We start from the raw sequence: 16823 nt of genomic DNA on the forward strand, positions 1-16823 counted from the left end.
CTCTGTACTTCTCCGCCAGCATCCTCAAAGCAAATACTGCATCTGATGTACTCTTTCTAGGCATAAAACCATATTGCTGCTCACAAATGCTTACCTCTGCCCTTAACCTAGCTTCCACTACTCTTTCCCACAGCTTCAATGTCTGGCTCATTAGCTTTATACCTCTATAATTGCCACAGCTTTGCACATCTCCCTTGTTCTTAAAAATTGGCACCAATACACTTCTCCTCCATTCCTCTGGAATCCTCTCACTCTCCAAGATCTTGTTAAACAAACTTGTCAGAAACTCTACTGCCACCTCTCCTAAGCACTTCCATACCTCCACAGGTATGTCATCAGGACCAACAGCCTTTCCACTCTTCATCCTCTTCAACGCCCTTCTCACCTCACTTCTACCAATATTTGCTACTTCCTGTTCCACAACAGTCACCTCTTCTACTCTTTGTTCTCTTTCGTTTTCCTCATTCATCAACTCCTTAAAGTACTCCTTCCATCTTCCCATCACCCTCCTGGCATCTGTCAGTACATTTCCATCTCTATCTTTAATCACTCTAACCTGTTGCACATCCTTCCCATCTCTATCTCTCTGCCTTGCCAACCTGTACAGATCCCCTTCTCCCTCCTTACTGTCCAGCCTAGCATACAAGTCCTCATATGCTCTTTGTTTGGCCTTTGCCACCTCTACCTTCACCTTACTCTGCATCTCCCTGTACTCCTGTCTACTCTCTTCAGTCCTCTCAGTGTCCCACTTCTTCTTAGCTAGCCTCTTTCCCTGTATACCCTCCTGGACTTCCTCATTCCACCACCAAGTCTCCTTGTCCACTTTCCCCTTACCTGATGATACACCAAGTACCCTCCTACCTGTCTCCCTGATCACATTGGCTGTAGTTGTCCAGTCAACTGAAAGCACCTCCTGACCACCCATAGCCTGTCTCAACTCCTCCCTAAAGACTTCGCAACATTCTTCCTTTCTCAGCTTCCACCACTTTGTCCTCTGCTCTGCCTTTGTCCTCTTCGCCTTCCTCACCACCAGGGTTAACTTACACACCACCATTCTGTGTTGTCTGGCTACACTCTCCCCTACCAACACTTTGCAGTCACTGATCTCTTTCAGGTTACAACGTCGACACAAGATGTAGTCGACCTGAGTGCTTCTGCCTCCACTCTTATATGTCACCCTATGTTCCTGCCTCTTCTGGAAGAAAGTATTTACTACTGCCATTTCCATCCTCTTTGCAAAGTCCACCACCATCTGTCCTTCTACATTCCTGTCCTGAAGACCAAACCTGCCCATCACCTTTTCATCACCTCTGTTCCCTTTCCCAACATGACCATTGAAGTCTGCACCAATCACCACTCTTTCACCTCTGAGGATGCTCTGCATCACTTCATCTAACTCACTCCAGAATTTCTCCTTCTCTTTAAACTCACATCCTACCTGTGGGGCATAACCACTAACAATATTGAACATTATCCCTTCAATTTCCAGCTTCAGACTCATCACCCTATCTGATACTCTCTTCACCTCTAGAACATTCCTTACAAACTCCTCTTTTAGGATAACTCCTACTCCATTTCTTTTCCCATCCACACCATGGTAAAACAATTTGAACCCTGATCCTAAGCTTCTAGCCTTGCTACCTCTCCACCTGGTCTCCTGTACACACAGTATATCCACCTTTCTTCTCTGCATCATATCAACTAACTCTCTTCCCTTACCTGTCATGGTCACAACATTCAAAGTCCCTACTATCACTCCTAAACTCTTGCCTTTCCTCTTCTCTCTCTGCTTACGAACACGCCTTCCTCCTCTCCTTCTTCGACCAACAGTAGCCCAATTTCCACCAGCACCCTGTAGGTCAACAGCACCAGTGGCGGTCGTTGTTAACCCGGGCCGCGACCGATCCGGTATGGGAATTATATTCTTGATTCGCATCATTGATTTGGCAAATGTTTTACGTCGGATGCCCTTCCTGACACAACCCTCTGCATTTATCCAGACTTGGGACTGGTACAAGAAGACACTGGATTGCGCCCCCCCGTGGTTGCATTCGCCCCCCCGTGGTTGCATTCTGTGGGTTACTGGGTTACTGGGTTGAAAGGTCGGGGGTTCGAGCCCCAGCATTGCCAAATTTACCAGCACCCTATGTGCTCCAGGGGCGCTGTAAGCCGGCTGACCCTGCGCTCTGACCCCAGTTTCATAATTGGGAAATGCGAAGAAGACATTTCACTGTGCTGTAAAGTACATGTGACAAATAATTTAATATTCTATTCTGATGTGATATTAGTTTAAAACCAGTGAGGTGAGTATAAATCCTGCTCAGGGGCAATTAGACCTCATTACAGGGGCAGGATCAGAGTCAACACTCACTCACACACACACACACACACAAATGCTTGGTGTGTTTAACCCTTGGTCTTGAGATTTGAGGTTAGAGACCTGTAACTACAGCAACTTGTGTTGTTATCTTGTTTTTTTTTCAGGTTTTGAAGTGGGTTGAGGAGACGGTCCAGGCCATGAAGGTCCATTTGCTCTCCTCAGACCACGAGCTTGGTCAGGAGACACAGTGGGAGTTGCCCTTTGACCCCAGCCTTAAGGAGGTAACCGTGTCTCTGAGTGGTCCAACGCCTCGCATCGAGCTCAGAGATCCACTCGGTAACTGATGTCATATATCACTCTCATTGTGTGTGTGTGTGTGTGTGTGTGTGTGTGTGTGTGAGACAGTCAGTGATGACATGCTGGTGTTTCAGGTCGTGTTGTTAGTGAGAGACAGGGACTGAGAGAGCTGCTGAACATCCCCAACTCTGTCCTGGTGGTGAACCTGAGGAACCCTCGCCCTGGACTCTGGACACTGAAGGTCTCTGATGTTAATATGATGCTTTAGATCAGCGTCACTGCATCGAACGCAGCTCGTCACGTGTCCTTAATCACAGGATGAATGTGCACAACATTACAACATTCTAATTACTGTTAAACCTTGGATAGTGAGTATAATTAGTTCTGGAAGTGTGCTTGTATATCAAAACACTCCTACATAAAAGTGAATTTCCCCCAGAAAAAATAATGGAAGCTCAAATGATTCATTCCACAACCCGAAAATATTCATATAAAATAATTAATACAAAATATAAAGTCAAAAAATTTAGAAAAGAAACCGGCACTTTTGGAAAGAATTGTGGCTGTAGTGACTGAGACCAGAGAGGAAAGGAGGAGGAAGGATGGGGCGGAGAGGGGGGCCACACACCCACACACACACACACACACAAAATAATATATGTTTTACACACACACACACACACACACACACATGGTCACAGTGTTATAGTAAACAGTACACACAAGCACGGATGTGGATTATACCAGTAAGAGATGGCACTAAGACCCAGAGGGCAGACGATTACCCACAATTCCGCAGTCAAAACAAGAAGCGCACGCGTGATACATGATACTCGTTTACAAGACTTGTTCACAAACCGCGTTACTCACAATCCGAGGTTCCACTGTACTTCTTTTATTCCTTGGACAGGGGTGCACATACTTTTGGCCTTATAGAGCACCTGAGTATAAATTCCTTTAATATGCCATAACGAATGGTTATGACTATAGTCTCTGTTCTCTGAAGGAGAGGAACGAGGTACAGCACATATTGTATGGGATATCACGCCCTCTCGTGTCCTGGCTGAAGCCACCTTTATTCACGCCGTAAAGGCAGGCAAACCTGTGGTGACGTAGGTGTAGCCCCGCCTACACCTATAAACCATCGTCGCCACGGTTGACCCTCAGTTCGATAGCCGCTCTTCGCCGAGCGTAACTATGAGGCGGGGCAGCAATGTGTTGTACCTCGTTCCTCTCCTTCAGGGAACAGAGGTTATAGTCATAACCATTCGTTCCCTCTCAGTCAATTCACTCGGTACAACACATATTGTATGGGACATATATTCACGCCCCGCCGAGCATCTACCAAAGTTAGCCACAAGAACCCTGATAGCTACTTTACTGCATCATGGACCCCGCAGAGAGGACACAATGAGCCACCGAGGGTGCCGTTAGATCAAGTCGGTAGAACCGGACAAAAGTGTGTGGTGGGGACCAACTTACTGCCACGCAAATATCACCCACGGACATTCCTTTAAACACACTTTGCTTTCACACCCAGCGGCAATGGGACACCCTTACTGCTATAAGCTAGTGTAATAGCCTCCACAATCCAATGGAAAAGCCGCTGTTTAGACAGCGCTTTACCCTTTACTGGACTGGCAAAGCAGATAAACAGTTGATTACATAAGCGCATATTTACTGTACGGTCCATGTACACCCGTAGTGCACGTACGGGGCACAAATTATGCAATTTTCCCTGCTCATCAGAAGCAAAAGAAAGAGGACAAAAGCTATAAAGGTCAAAGACCGTAGAGCTATAATCAGTGGAGACGACCTTCGGTACATAGGCCGCGTTCGGCCGTAGAGTAATCTTTAACCCATTAGCAGCAAACTGCGTACAGGATGGATGCACGGACAAAGCGTGGAGATCACCCACTCGTTTAGCAGACGCAACAATAAACCCCAAGACGGAACACGGGACCTCGCAGTGGGTCGCAGACGTCGCACTCCGAGCCGCTGGTGACACTCCGTCAAAACCAACATGACAGGCTGATATAGCCGCAAGTATACTTTAATAGTAGAGAAGGAAAGGCCTTTCTCTAATAGTTCTTGTAGAAAAGACAAAATCTCCACCATGGAGCACTGAAATGGAAGAACATTATGTTTTTGACACCATTGCTCAAATGCTCGCCACTAAGCATATAAACCTCGAGTAGACACGAGCACTTTGAATTGTCTCAATCACATTCGGGGAAAGCCCTTTTGCTAACAGATTGGACCTCTCAACAGGTAAGCGTGCAAGTTCCACAGCTCGGGACGCGGGTGCACTACCTCTCCCCCTGCCTGAGACAGAAGGTCCCTGAGGAGAGGGACAGGCAGAATCAGTTCTACTGGAGGGAAAGCATACAATAGAGCTGGGGCCATGAGTGTGTCAGCGCATCAATCCCCAGTGGGGCATTGCGATCTGTTATGGAGAAGAATAGTGGGCAGTGAGCATTCTCTTTGGATGCAAAAATATCCAATGCCGCCCTGCCAAAGCGCTCCCAGATCTGAGCTATCACCCATGGGTGTACCTCCATTCCAAATTCAAATTCAAATTTTATTTGTCACATACACAGTCATACACAGTACAATATGCAGTGAAATGCTTATACGATTGCTAGTGACCTTAAAGGAAAAGAACAGTACAAGCTAATACATAAGAAATAATAGGAATGAAAAAAATACTTTAAAAAATAAAATTAACTTGTAAAAGATGCTGTACAAAGTAAAGTAAGAAATGAAAGAAAATACTTTAAAAATAAAATTAACTAGTAAAATATGCTGTACAAAGTAAAATATACTTTAATAAGAGAAGTACGTTAGAAAATAAGATTAACTAGTGCAAAAGTACTGTACAAAGTAATAGTAAAATAAACTTTACAAACTTTCCTTCACAAGCGGGCCCCCTCTGGATAGAAGGTCCGCCCCCAGATTCAGGTGCCCTGGAATGTGAGTGGCCCTGAGTGACAGAAGATGAACACTGGACCATAGCAATAGAGAATGAGATAGTTTCAGCAGAGGAAGTGAACGAGTCCTCCCTTGTCTGTTTATATACGACACCACTGTTGTGTTGTCTGTCCTGATCAGAACATGATGGCCTGTCAGAGCCAGACGAAAATGTCTCAGGGCTGAAAACACTGCTAACAGCTCCAAATAGTTGATGTGAAGCCTGCGTTGTTCCTGTGACCACGCCCCCCTGACCCGGAGCCCTCGCACAGAGCGCCCCAGCCGCTAAAGGAGGCATCGGTTGACACCACTTTGCGAAACGACACCCTGCCTATCGGAGAGCCCTGACGTAACAGCCTGGGTTCCCTCCAGGGCAGAAGTGCTGACATGCATGACGGTGTCACTGTCAGCCTTCTGTTGAGGTGGCACGCCGCACATAGGCGGTGAGAGCGCACCCAGCGCTGAAACGCACGCATGTTCAACAGCCCGAGAGGCACCACAGCAATCATAGACGCCATCATTCCCATTAGCTGTAAAAACACTCAAAAACAAAGTTTGTGTTGCAACTGAAACAGAGCAAGGCAGCGCTGAAACGTGGCTATTCTGTGCTCTGAGAGACGTGCTCGGCTGGTAACAGAGCATATCTCCGGACCCAGGAATAAAAACTGTTGACTCGGAGTCAGCGAGTTTTTCTGCATATTTACTGAGAACCCTAAAGTCTGAATGTGAGACAGAACTAGTGCTGTCTGTTTCTCTGCCTGCTCGCTTGAGCTCGCTATTAGCGCCCAGGCGTCTAAATAGGCTAATATGCGAATGCCTTTCTCCCGAAGAGGAGACAGCGCCGCCTTGCCGCACTTCGTAAACGTTCAGGGAGCTAGTGACAGGCCGAACGGCAGCACTAGGTACTCGTAGGCCACGCCCTCGAAATGCAAACCTCAGAAACTTTCTGTGGCGCGGAAAGCTCACTATATGAAAGTAAGCATCTGTGAGATCGATCGTAGTGAACCAATCTCCCGGACCTATTGCATTTAGCAGTTGCCTCAGGGTAAGCATTTTGAACTTGTACGTTCTTAGAAACGTGTTCAATATTCTCAGATCCAAAATAGGACGCAGTCCTCCCCCCCTCTTCGGGACGACAAAATTCGCTACCGAGGGAGGCACCACTTGAATCACCCCTTTGCTCAGAAGAGAATTTATCTCTTTCCGAAGCACTGCTGCGGCAGCGTCCGACACCAGTGTTGACTACGGAAGAGAAGCACGGTGGCTTTATGCGAAACTGTAGTCGGTATCGCATAGCGACTGTGTTTTGCACCCATGTCCTCAACCTGTATATTAGATCCTGTACCGACACATTTTCTTAAACAGATAGTACCAGCAATAACAGAACCCCTGTTGAGAATAATTAGTTCTTCACTCAGCATTGGTTATGTTCCAAAATCTTTTAAATTAGCAGTTATTAAACCAATAATTAAGAAACCTGACCTCGACCCCTGTCAGCTGTCCAGTTACAGGCCAATATCAAACCTCCCCTTTATCTCTAAGATTCTGGAAAAGATAGTAGCGGAGCAACTATACTCATATCTACATAGAAATGGCATACATGAACTGTATCAGTCAGGATTTAGGCCTCATCACAGTACAGAGACAGCACTCGTTAAAGTAGTAAATGACATCCTATTGGCCTCTGATCAGGGTTGTGTAACTATGCTTGTATTACTCGACTTCAGTGCAGCGTTTGACACCATTGATCATGCTATTCTTCTTTACAGATTAGAAAATGTAGTAGGAATTAAGGGTACAGCCCTCTCCTGGCTCAGATCCTATCTGACCCATCGTTATCAGTATGTAGACTTAAATGGTGATTATTCTGCATGTTCTCTAGTGGAGTTTGGCGTTCCGCAGGGTTCAGTTTAAGGTCCACTGCTTTTTTCCCTTTAGAATCAGAATCAGAAAGAGTTTTTATTGCCAAGTACGCTTGCACGTACAAGGAAATGATTTTAGTGACAGAGCTTCCAGAACAGAAAACAAATGACAAGACAAAACAGCACAAAAAAAATGTGTTTAACTGTTCATGAGGGAGATTGCCTGGGGAAAAAAACTGTTTTTGTGCCTGACTGTCCTAGTGTTAGGTGCTCTATAGCGTCGACCCGACGCCAAAAGTTCAAATAAAAGGTGGCCTGGGTGTGAGGGGTCCAAAGTAATATTCCGAGCCCTTTTCCTCACTCTGGATGTATACAATTCTTGTGGCGTGGGCAGGGCAGTGCCAATAATTCTTTCAGCAGTCCGAACCATCCTTTGTAGTCTTCTGATGTCTGTTTTCGTAGCTGAGCCAAACCAGACAGTTATTGAAGTGCACAGGACGGATTCAATGACGGCTGAGTAGAACTGTGTGAGCAGCTCCTGTGGCAGGTTGAATTTTTTTAGCTGGCGAAGGAAATACAACCTCTGGTGGGCCTTTTTAACAATGGAGTCAATGTGAATGTCCCACTTCAGGTCCTGAGAGATGGTCGTGCCCAGGAACCGGAATGACTCCACTGCTGTCACAGTGCTGTTCATGATGGTGAGTGGGGGAAGTGGAGGTGGGTTCCTCCTGAAGTCCACAATCATCTCCACTGTTTTGAGCGTGTGGTGTCATCTGCAAATTTCAGGAGCTTGACAGTGGGGTCTGTAGAGGTGCAGTCATTGGTGTACAGGGAGAAGAGCAGTGGGGAGAGAACGCATCCCTGAGGGGCTCTAGTATTGGTGGTGTGGCTGTTGGACATGAATTCCCCCAGTCTCACTAGCTGCTGCCTGTCTGTCAGAAAGCTGGTGATCCAGTGACAGATAGAGCTAGGAACAGAGAGCTGGTTTAGTTTGGTCTGAAGCAGTGCTGGGATGATCGTATTAAAAGCTGATGAATTGTCTATAAACAAGACCCTTGCATAAGCCTCTGGTTTGTACAGATGTTGAAGGATGAAGTGCAGTCCCATGTTGACTGCATCATCAACAGACCTGTTTGCTGGTCTGCAAAGGGCAGAAAAAGAATAGGCAAACTGCAGGGGGTCCAGTAAGGGTCCTGTGATGTCCCTCAGATAGGCCAACACCAGTCTTTCAAATGACTTCATGACCACAGATGTTAGGGCGACTAGTCTGTAGTCATTAAGTCCTGTGATTTTAGTTTTTTTTTAAATGGGGATGATTGTGGAACGTTTAAAGCACAAAGGCACTTCACATTGTTCCAGTGATCTGTTGAAGATCTGTGTGAAGATGGGAGCCAGCTGGTCAGCACAGGATTTCAGACAGGCTGGTGTCACGCCGTCTGGGCCTGGAGCTTTCCTTCTCTTTTGTTTTAGAAAGATCTGGCGAACATCCTTTTCACAGACCTGGAGTGCAGGGGGGGGGTGGGGGAAGAGAGGATGGTTGCCAGAGGTGATAATGGTGGTGTAGAAAGAGGGTCAGGACAGGGGTGTGGTGTGAGACTGGGTGTTTCAAATCTACAATAGAACTCATTCAGGTCATCAACCAGTTGTTGATTCCCTACAGAGTTGGGGGATGGCGTCTTGTAGTTAGTGATAGTTTTCAGGCCTTTCCACACAGAAGCAGGGTCGTTTACAGAAAACTGATTTTCTAGTTTTTCAGAGTAGCTTCTCTTAGCCGCTCTGATCAAATTCAAATTCAAATTCAAATTTTATTTGTCACATACACAAACATACACAGTACGAAATGTAGTGAAATGTATTATACGACTGCTATTGACCCTAAAAGAGAATTAAAGTTTACAAATAAGAAATAAATATAAATAAAAGAATACGATAAAAAATTAAATAAAAAAAATTAAATTAAACTAGGAAAAAATAGAACTAAAAATAAAAATAGAAATGTGCTAGAAAAAAAATGGAACTAAAAATAAAAATAGAAATATGATATGCATAAAAAATAGAAATATACTGTACATAGAAATATGATGTGCATAAAAATAGAAATATACTTTACAAATTGAAATATACTGTACTGGTGTGCAAATATGCATGATCGCCCTTGTTAGTGTGTTCCTGGCCTGTTTGTACAAGATCCTGTCCCCACTCCTGTAGGCATCCTCTTTGGCCTGACGAAGCTGTCTGAGATTTGCTGTAAACCATGGTTTGTCATTGTTATATGTTAAAAAAGTCCTGGTAGGGATGCACATGTCCTCACAGAAACTGATGTAGGATGTTACAGAATCTGTGGGCTCGTCCAGATTGGTGGCAGCACTCAAAACAGGCCTGTAATTCCTGCTCTGCTTCACTGGTCCATCTCTTTACTGTCCTTACTACAGGCTTAGCAGATTTAAGTTTTTGCCTAAAGGTCGGGAGAAGATGAACCAGGCAGTGGTCAGAAAGTCCTAAAGCTGCTCTGGGGACGGAGCGATATGCATCCTTTATTGTGGTGTAGCAGTGATCCAAAGTATTTTTGTCTCTGGTGGGGCATGTAATGTGCTGTTTGTATTTAGGCAGTTCACGTTTAAAGTTTGCTTTGTTAGCATGTTGTTTACATGCTTCCTCTGGGCAACATAATCCGTAAGCATGGTATTAGTTTTCATTGTTATGCTGACGATACACAGTTATATGTCTCAGCAAAACCTGAGGACATAAGAAATTAGATGCTAATTAACTTCCTTCTGCTTAATCCGGATAAGACAAAAGTTCTAGTCATATGACCGCACACAGCTAAGAGTAAAATTTTAGATCACACCGTAACTTTAGATGGCCTTTCTGTTCAATCAAATGCAACAGTGAAAGACCTTGGTGTGATTATTGATTCCAGCCTTTCATTTGAAGCACATGTAGATAATATTACCAGGATAGCATTCTTTCACCTCAGAAATATTGCCAGGATAAGAAATTTATTGTCGCTAAATGATGCAGAAAAACTAGTTCATGCTTTTATCACCTCTAGGTTGGACTATTGTAATGCCTTACTGTTTGGTTGTTCAGCTAGATGCGTGAAAAGGCTTCAGCTAGTCCAGAATGCAGCAGCCAGAGTCCTCACTAGAACCAGAAGATACGAGCACATCACCCCTATTGGCTCCCTGTGAAATTTCGCATTGATTTTAAAATACTACTCTTGACATATAAAGCATTAAATGGTCTCACGCCGCAGTACCTGAGCGAACTGCTAGTGTCTTACGATCCACCACGCCTACTTCGATCAAAGGATGCAGGCTGCTTGTCAGTACCGCATATTATGAAAAATACAGCTGGGGCAGAGCTTTTTCTTACAAAGCCCCAAAATTATGGAATAGTCTTCCAAATAGTGTTCGGGACTCAGACACAGTCTCAGTGTTTAAGTCCAGGCTAAAAACCTATTTATTTAGCCAAGCATTTTTATAAATAGATTTGCCATAGGATGGCTCCATTAGCGGTGGTCTAACTAGTCCTGCTTTCTCAGCTCCGTCTAATTCCAAATACTGTCCGTAACCGGGCACTGATACACGGGTCGACAGCGGCTTTCTCCATGACGACGTTAACTCGCCGACAAAGTCGGGAAACATAGGCAAGCAGTTTTTAACGGTTGTCGGTTCAGGAGGAAGAAAAAATCCCGTGAACCTTGACGGTTTTTGAACCTCCAGCTTCTCGGCCGCTCGGCGGTAGAGAGCAAAAAATGAAGTGTCGTCCCGAGCGGCTAACGCAGTAGCAGCGGAGCTCTGAGCGGGCGGCAAAATTTCATGCTCGTTCTCCGACAAGCCATGTTGAGCACGTCATCATCTTCAAAAAGCATGCTGCTCGGTGCCTGGCTGCTGGCCAGTGCTGTAGGAGAGCCCACGGTCCTCCAACCACTCGAGATACTCCATCTGGTCCGCCCAGCTAAGTGCGGGGACTTCTGACGGAAATTTTTCGTCAGCAGACACAGGCGAAGCTGGGACTGCTAATTTGGAAAGGAGGGGGTCCTGCTGAGCGACTGTATTTCTCCCCGGGATCCTTTCCACGAACGTGACCCGTCTTTTCAGCGTTAAACGCCGGAGCTGGCGACAAAGCGCACATGACTCGGGCTCAGCTAGAGCTCTTCTAGCATGGAGAATTCCCAGACAGACGGGGCACGCTTCGTGTTGGTCCTTCTCGTGCAAGGAGAAGCCGCACTCCTGAGGACAAGGGCCAATAGCAGACCTCTTCTTTGCCACATTAGCTTCCATGCTCATGCCAGCTAGCGCTGTTAGCACAGCTAAACAGAAGCCAACTAAACTGAAATGTCGCTAATGTTCTGACTGACAGTGAACTTAAAAGTCAGCGCTCCGCGGGTAGACGACTCACCAAAATGAGGCTGTTGTCGCTAACGCCAACAAGAGCAGTTAAGCTGATTTTAAGCGCAGTCTTGTAAAGTAAAATGTGGAGTTAACTAGCAGCACCTAGAAAACTCTACGGAAAAAGTGTTTACAGCGAGGTGAAGAGCGTTAGAACTGAGGGTCAACCGTGGCGACGATGGTTTATAGGTGTAGGCGGGGCTACACCTACGTCAGCACAGGTTTGCCTGCCTTTACGGCGTGAATAAAGGTGGCTTTAGCCAGGACACGAGAGGGCGTGATATCCCATACAATATGTGTTGTACCGAGTGAATTGACTGAAAGGGAACTGTATTTTTGAAAGAAATGACATAATATAACATAATCAACATTATAACATATTACAAAACATTTTATTCAAACTTGTCTAAATAAACAAATAGTTACTGAGTCACATTATCCAACTAATGGAATTAAATAAAAATATATCAGTCTACAAGTTTATTGCTTATTACTGTTGGTAGTACAGATGGAGAAACTCAAACACATGAGAAACCAGGCAGCTAGGCACACACACACACACAGAAACACCTGGATTACTGAAGACAGAACGGTGTGTGTTCTGTTTGTGTAGGTGGTGTGTAGTGGGCGATACACACTCCGGGTCACCGGGGTCAGTAACCTGGACTTCAGAGCCGGTTTCTCCACTTCAGCTGTGACTGAGTTCAGCAGGACCACGGAACGACCCGTCACAGGTGAAAGATCATTAAGGAGGAGCTCACTATGTGAGTGCGTTTTATTTCCAACACGGTGTGTGTGTGTGTGTGTGTGTGTGTGTGGGCTTCCTCAGGTCTTCCTGTACATGTACTGTTGAAATGTTCGGGGTTGGTCCCTCCTGGAGTGCTCAGCAGTGTGGTGTTAGTGTCTAAGCGTGGTGAGGATCTGCTGAACGTTCCACTTCCTGTTCCTGTGGATGGAGGAGCGGGCGGAGTGTGGAGCGTCCCCGAGATACAAACTCCGCCTGAAGGATTCTTCGTGAAGGTCAGGGGCAGAGACGGAGACGGGTACGACTTCCATAGACTCTCAAGTGTTTTATACACCAACATCGTTCCAGGTGATTTCCAGAATGTCTCTCCACTGCTCCCCTCTTTATCTCTTTATTCATCTTTTTCACTTCTGTCTTCAGTCTGTTAGTAAACATTCCTGTGTAACCTCTCTCTGTCTCTCTGTCTCTCTGTCTCGTGTCGTGTTCAGTTGTTCCGGTGGTGGAGATGCCGTCTGTCCTGCGCGGTGTGTTAACCCACAGTGTGTTAATTGAGTGTAGTGTACAGAGTGACCTTCCGTTCACACTCACCTTCAGGAAGGACGGTGTGATGCTGGGACACCAGAACAACCACCAGTGAGAGGGTTTATATATACAGTACTAACCATAACTCCAGGGGGCGCTATATCACACACACACACACACACTTAAAATGATATATAAAATGTATTCATGGTTTATTGACCTTTTGCACGTGGCGTGATGTCTGCCATGGCCCCACCCACTTCCAGATGGTAAAGGGGCGTTACTTTTCAGATGGCAGAGTCAAAACCCACATTCACACCCAGTCACAGAAGCACTTTCAGTAAGAACACACATCTGATAACGTTATGTCATCTTATACAAAACACCGTCTCTGCACTCATCACTTCTAAGTCCTTCTGAATCACCTCTGAACCATCCGTGTCATTCTGTTCACGGCTAACGCTTAGCTTCTAACACAAGGCTGAATCCCAAATTCCTTCCCAACCCCTGATCAAGGGCACTACCTGCTGCGTGGGATTGTACACCCTACATAGTGTACTAGCTTTCTATTTAACACTATTTGGGATTCGACCCCAGAACACTTATTATTAGGTATAAATTAGAAAGTGTGAGATATCAGTATTAGTGTAAAGCGCAGTGTGTTCCACAGCATCAGCTCATCTGCAACAGACGCACTGAATGAGCTAATGCTAATGCTAACACTAGCATCGTGAATCCAGGACGAGTCACTTATGTGAACAGCGTCCGAGTTAATCACATTATGATATCAAGTCTTGCACATTAATCTTCTCATCACCGTCTACATTCACACACTGGTGTCAGGTAGTCAGGTATGAAGTCCACCACGACACGTCTGGAACTAATCAGCAGAACAGGAGCTCTCGGTCGCTAGGCAACGCTTCCGTCTGTGTGACAGAGCATCAGGTGATCCACTTGGTCAGCAGGTAATCGTCAGGTGATTTGTCTGTTATGGGTTTGAGACACACCTCGTATGTAATTATTAACCAGCAGCCTGAATGCGTAACGCCGCTCCTGTTGTACGCCGTGTGACCGAAGTCATGGTGGTCATGTGACTGCAGAAGGTCAACGTAATGTCACACACTCCTTCTCTTCATCTGTGTGTCTGTACCTGTGTGTGTTAAATTGATTTGTTGGTGTAACTGTAGGTCTTCCACCAAAGCATCATGGGAAATTCCTGGTGTTTCTGTGGGAGATGAGGGAGTGTACGAGTGTATGGCACGGAGCACCGCAGGGGTGGGACGAGCTCTCACACACTTTACCGTCATAGGTCTGGGATTTAATTCCCTCTCTCACACACACACACTGATTTCATTGATCTTGTCATGTATCTAACTTTGTAATGTGTGTGTGTGAATCTGTTGATGTAGCGCCCCCTGTGTTAGATCACAGTGTATCTAAGGTTATAGCTGCAGCTGGTGAGTCCGTCACGCTGCCATGTGTTCTGATGAACGGAACTCCACTTCCTGAGATCGCCTGGACCCGTAATGGACAGAAGGTGTGTGTGTGTTTGTGTTTGTGTGTGTGTGTGTGTGCAGTAGGCAGTTGAAACAAGTTAATGTGTGTGTATTTTGCACTCTGCAGGTCCAGAGTGATGAGCGGATCTCCGTTAGCAGCGACGGCAGTCTGCACATGAAGAGAGCTGCCCCAGAGCATGCTGGGAAATACCAGTGCACTGCTGTGAATGAGGCGGGGTCAGAGAACGTAACGGTCACGCTGGAGATCCACAGTAAGGAACCGCACACACACCTCACACTGAGGATCAGCAGGGCACACGGGGCACGATCCCTATGGACTAGGGGTCTGATTAGGGGTCTGATTAGGGTTATGGGTTATAATTTGAGTTCTAAGTTCTGCTGTGTGTTTGTTCTGAAGTTCCTCCTGTGATCTCGGCTGCTGCTGCTCATCATGAAGCCGCTGAAGGAGTTTCTGTTTCTCTGCCGTGTGACACGACAGGATTCCCCAAACCCTCCATCACCTGGACCAAGGTTACACACCTGACACTCTCGACACTCGCCTAACACACTCGACACACACTTAACACACTCGACACACACTTAACACACTCGACACACACTTAATACACACTTAACACACTCACTCGCCTAACACACACTTAACACACTCGAGACACACTTAACACAGCCGTCACACACTTAATACAACTAACACACACTTAATACCCCTAACACACACTTGACACACACTAGACACACACCTAACACACACCTAACACACCCTTAACACACTCGACACACCCTTAACACACTCGACACACACCTAACACAAACAGAACACACTTGACACACACTCGACACATTCAACACACACCACACACACTCGACACACACCACACACACTTAACACACTCGACACACACCACACACACTTAACACACTCGACACACACCTAACACACACCTAACACACTCGACACACACTTTACACACCTGGCCCACACTTACAGTTTTTGCCCGTTGCTTGAACACATTTTGCATTTGAACAAACTTCGCTCATTGTGCCAAAACTCTAAACACAAGTAAACATGACACAACACTGGGAAATATACCATTCACATCTGTGTTAAATTGAAACTCTACTCTTAAAACCTAAACTCTGCTATCAAAACCTAACATTCCTTTGTAAAGATGTAACTCTGTTGACAAAATGAAACATACTTGCATCATATGCAAACACTTTCAGATCAGGGGGAACACACTAGTCTACTTTATATAAAACACTGCAGGCTTTGAAAAGGCATATTTTCAGGAGACACATTTTCAAACAACCAAAAAAGCAAATAGGCCTACTCAATATTGTACATTGCAGTACCATGAATTCAGATAAAGCAAAAAAACAAAACAAAACTATAATACAGTAATAGAAAAAACACTATACTGTAAACACAAAAAATCATGACAATTGTGCATACGTGGGCTCATGGATCCCAACACACACTTAACACACTTAAAACACTCGACACACACTTTACACACTCAACTTACACTTAACACACTCGACACACCTAACCCACACCTATCACAGACAGAACACACTTGTTACACTTGACACACACCTAACACACACTTAATTCACTCTACGCACACTTTACACACTCGACACACACTCGACACACGAAACACACTCGACACACAAAACACACTCGACACACACTTAACACACCTGACCCACACTTAATACACTCAACACACACCTAACACACACCACACACACTTAACACACTCGACACACACTTAACACACTTAACACACTCGACACACACTTTACACACTCAACACAGACCGAACACACCTAAAACACACTTAACACAATCGACACACACTTAACACACTCGACACACACTTAACACACCTAACTAGGGCTGCAACTAACGATTATTTTAATAATCGATTAATCGGATAAAAAAAACACACAAGAAAATCATTCCTTTCCAGCCCTTTATTCAAAAACAAAACTAAAATCTTTAGAAAGTGCACAAACATCTTGCTCCTTGAACTGTTATAATAATAATAAAATAAAAAAAATAAAAATGAACTAACACAAAAAACATAGACATGTATGCTTTACATCTGCCAAATATATACAGTGGAACCTTGGATTACGAGCATAATTTGTTCCGGAAGCGGCTCGTATTCAAAAACACTCGTGAACCAA

At 45.3% G+C, this 16823-nt stretch overlaps 1 protein-coding gene across 3 annotated transcripts in view; it reads left to right on the forward strand.

Moving 5' to 3' along the window:
• The window catches only part of hmcn2 (hemicentin 2), a 63866-nt gene that overhangs the window by 5197 nt on the left and 41846 nt on the right, over nt 1-16823 (forward strand). For all 3 annotated transcript variants that reach the window (XM_053503878.1, XM_053503876.1, XM_053503877.1), the window contains exons 5-13: nt 2485-2656; nt 2752-2858; nt 12457-12577; nt 12673-12936; nt 13077-13221; nt 14298-14419; nt 14520-14647; nt 14734-14878; nt 15025-15137. In XM_053503878.1, coding sequence (XP_053359853.1) covers nt 2485-2656; nt 2752-2858; nt 12457-12577; nt 12673-12936; nt 13077-13221; nt 14298-14419; nt 14520-14647; nt 14734-14878; nt 15025-15137 — 1317 coding nt within the window. The remainder of the gene's footprint in view (nt 1-2484; nt 2657-2751; nt 2859-12456; nt 12578-12672; nt 12937-13076; nt 13222-14297; nt 14420-14519; nt 14648-14733; nt 14879-15024; nt 15138-16823) is intronic.

The sequence above is a fragment of the Clarias gariepinus genome, chromosome 9, assembly GCF_024256425.1.
Source record: "Clarias gariepinus isolate MV-2021 ecotype Netherlands chromosome 9, CGAR_prim_01v2, whole genome shotgun sequence".
NCBI classification, from domain to species: Eukaryota; Metazoa; Chordata; class Actinopteri; order Siluriformes; family Clariidae; genus Clarias; species Clarias gariepinus.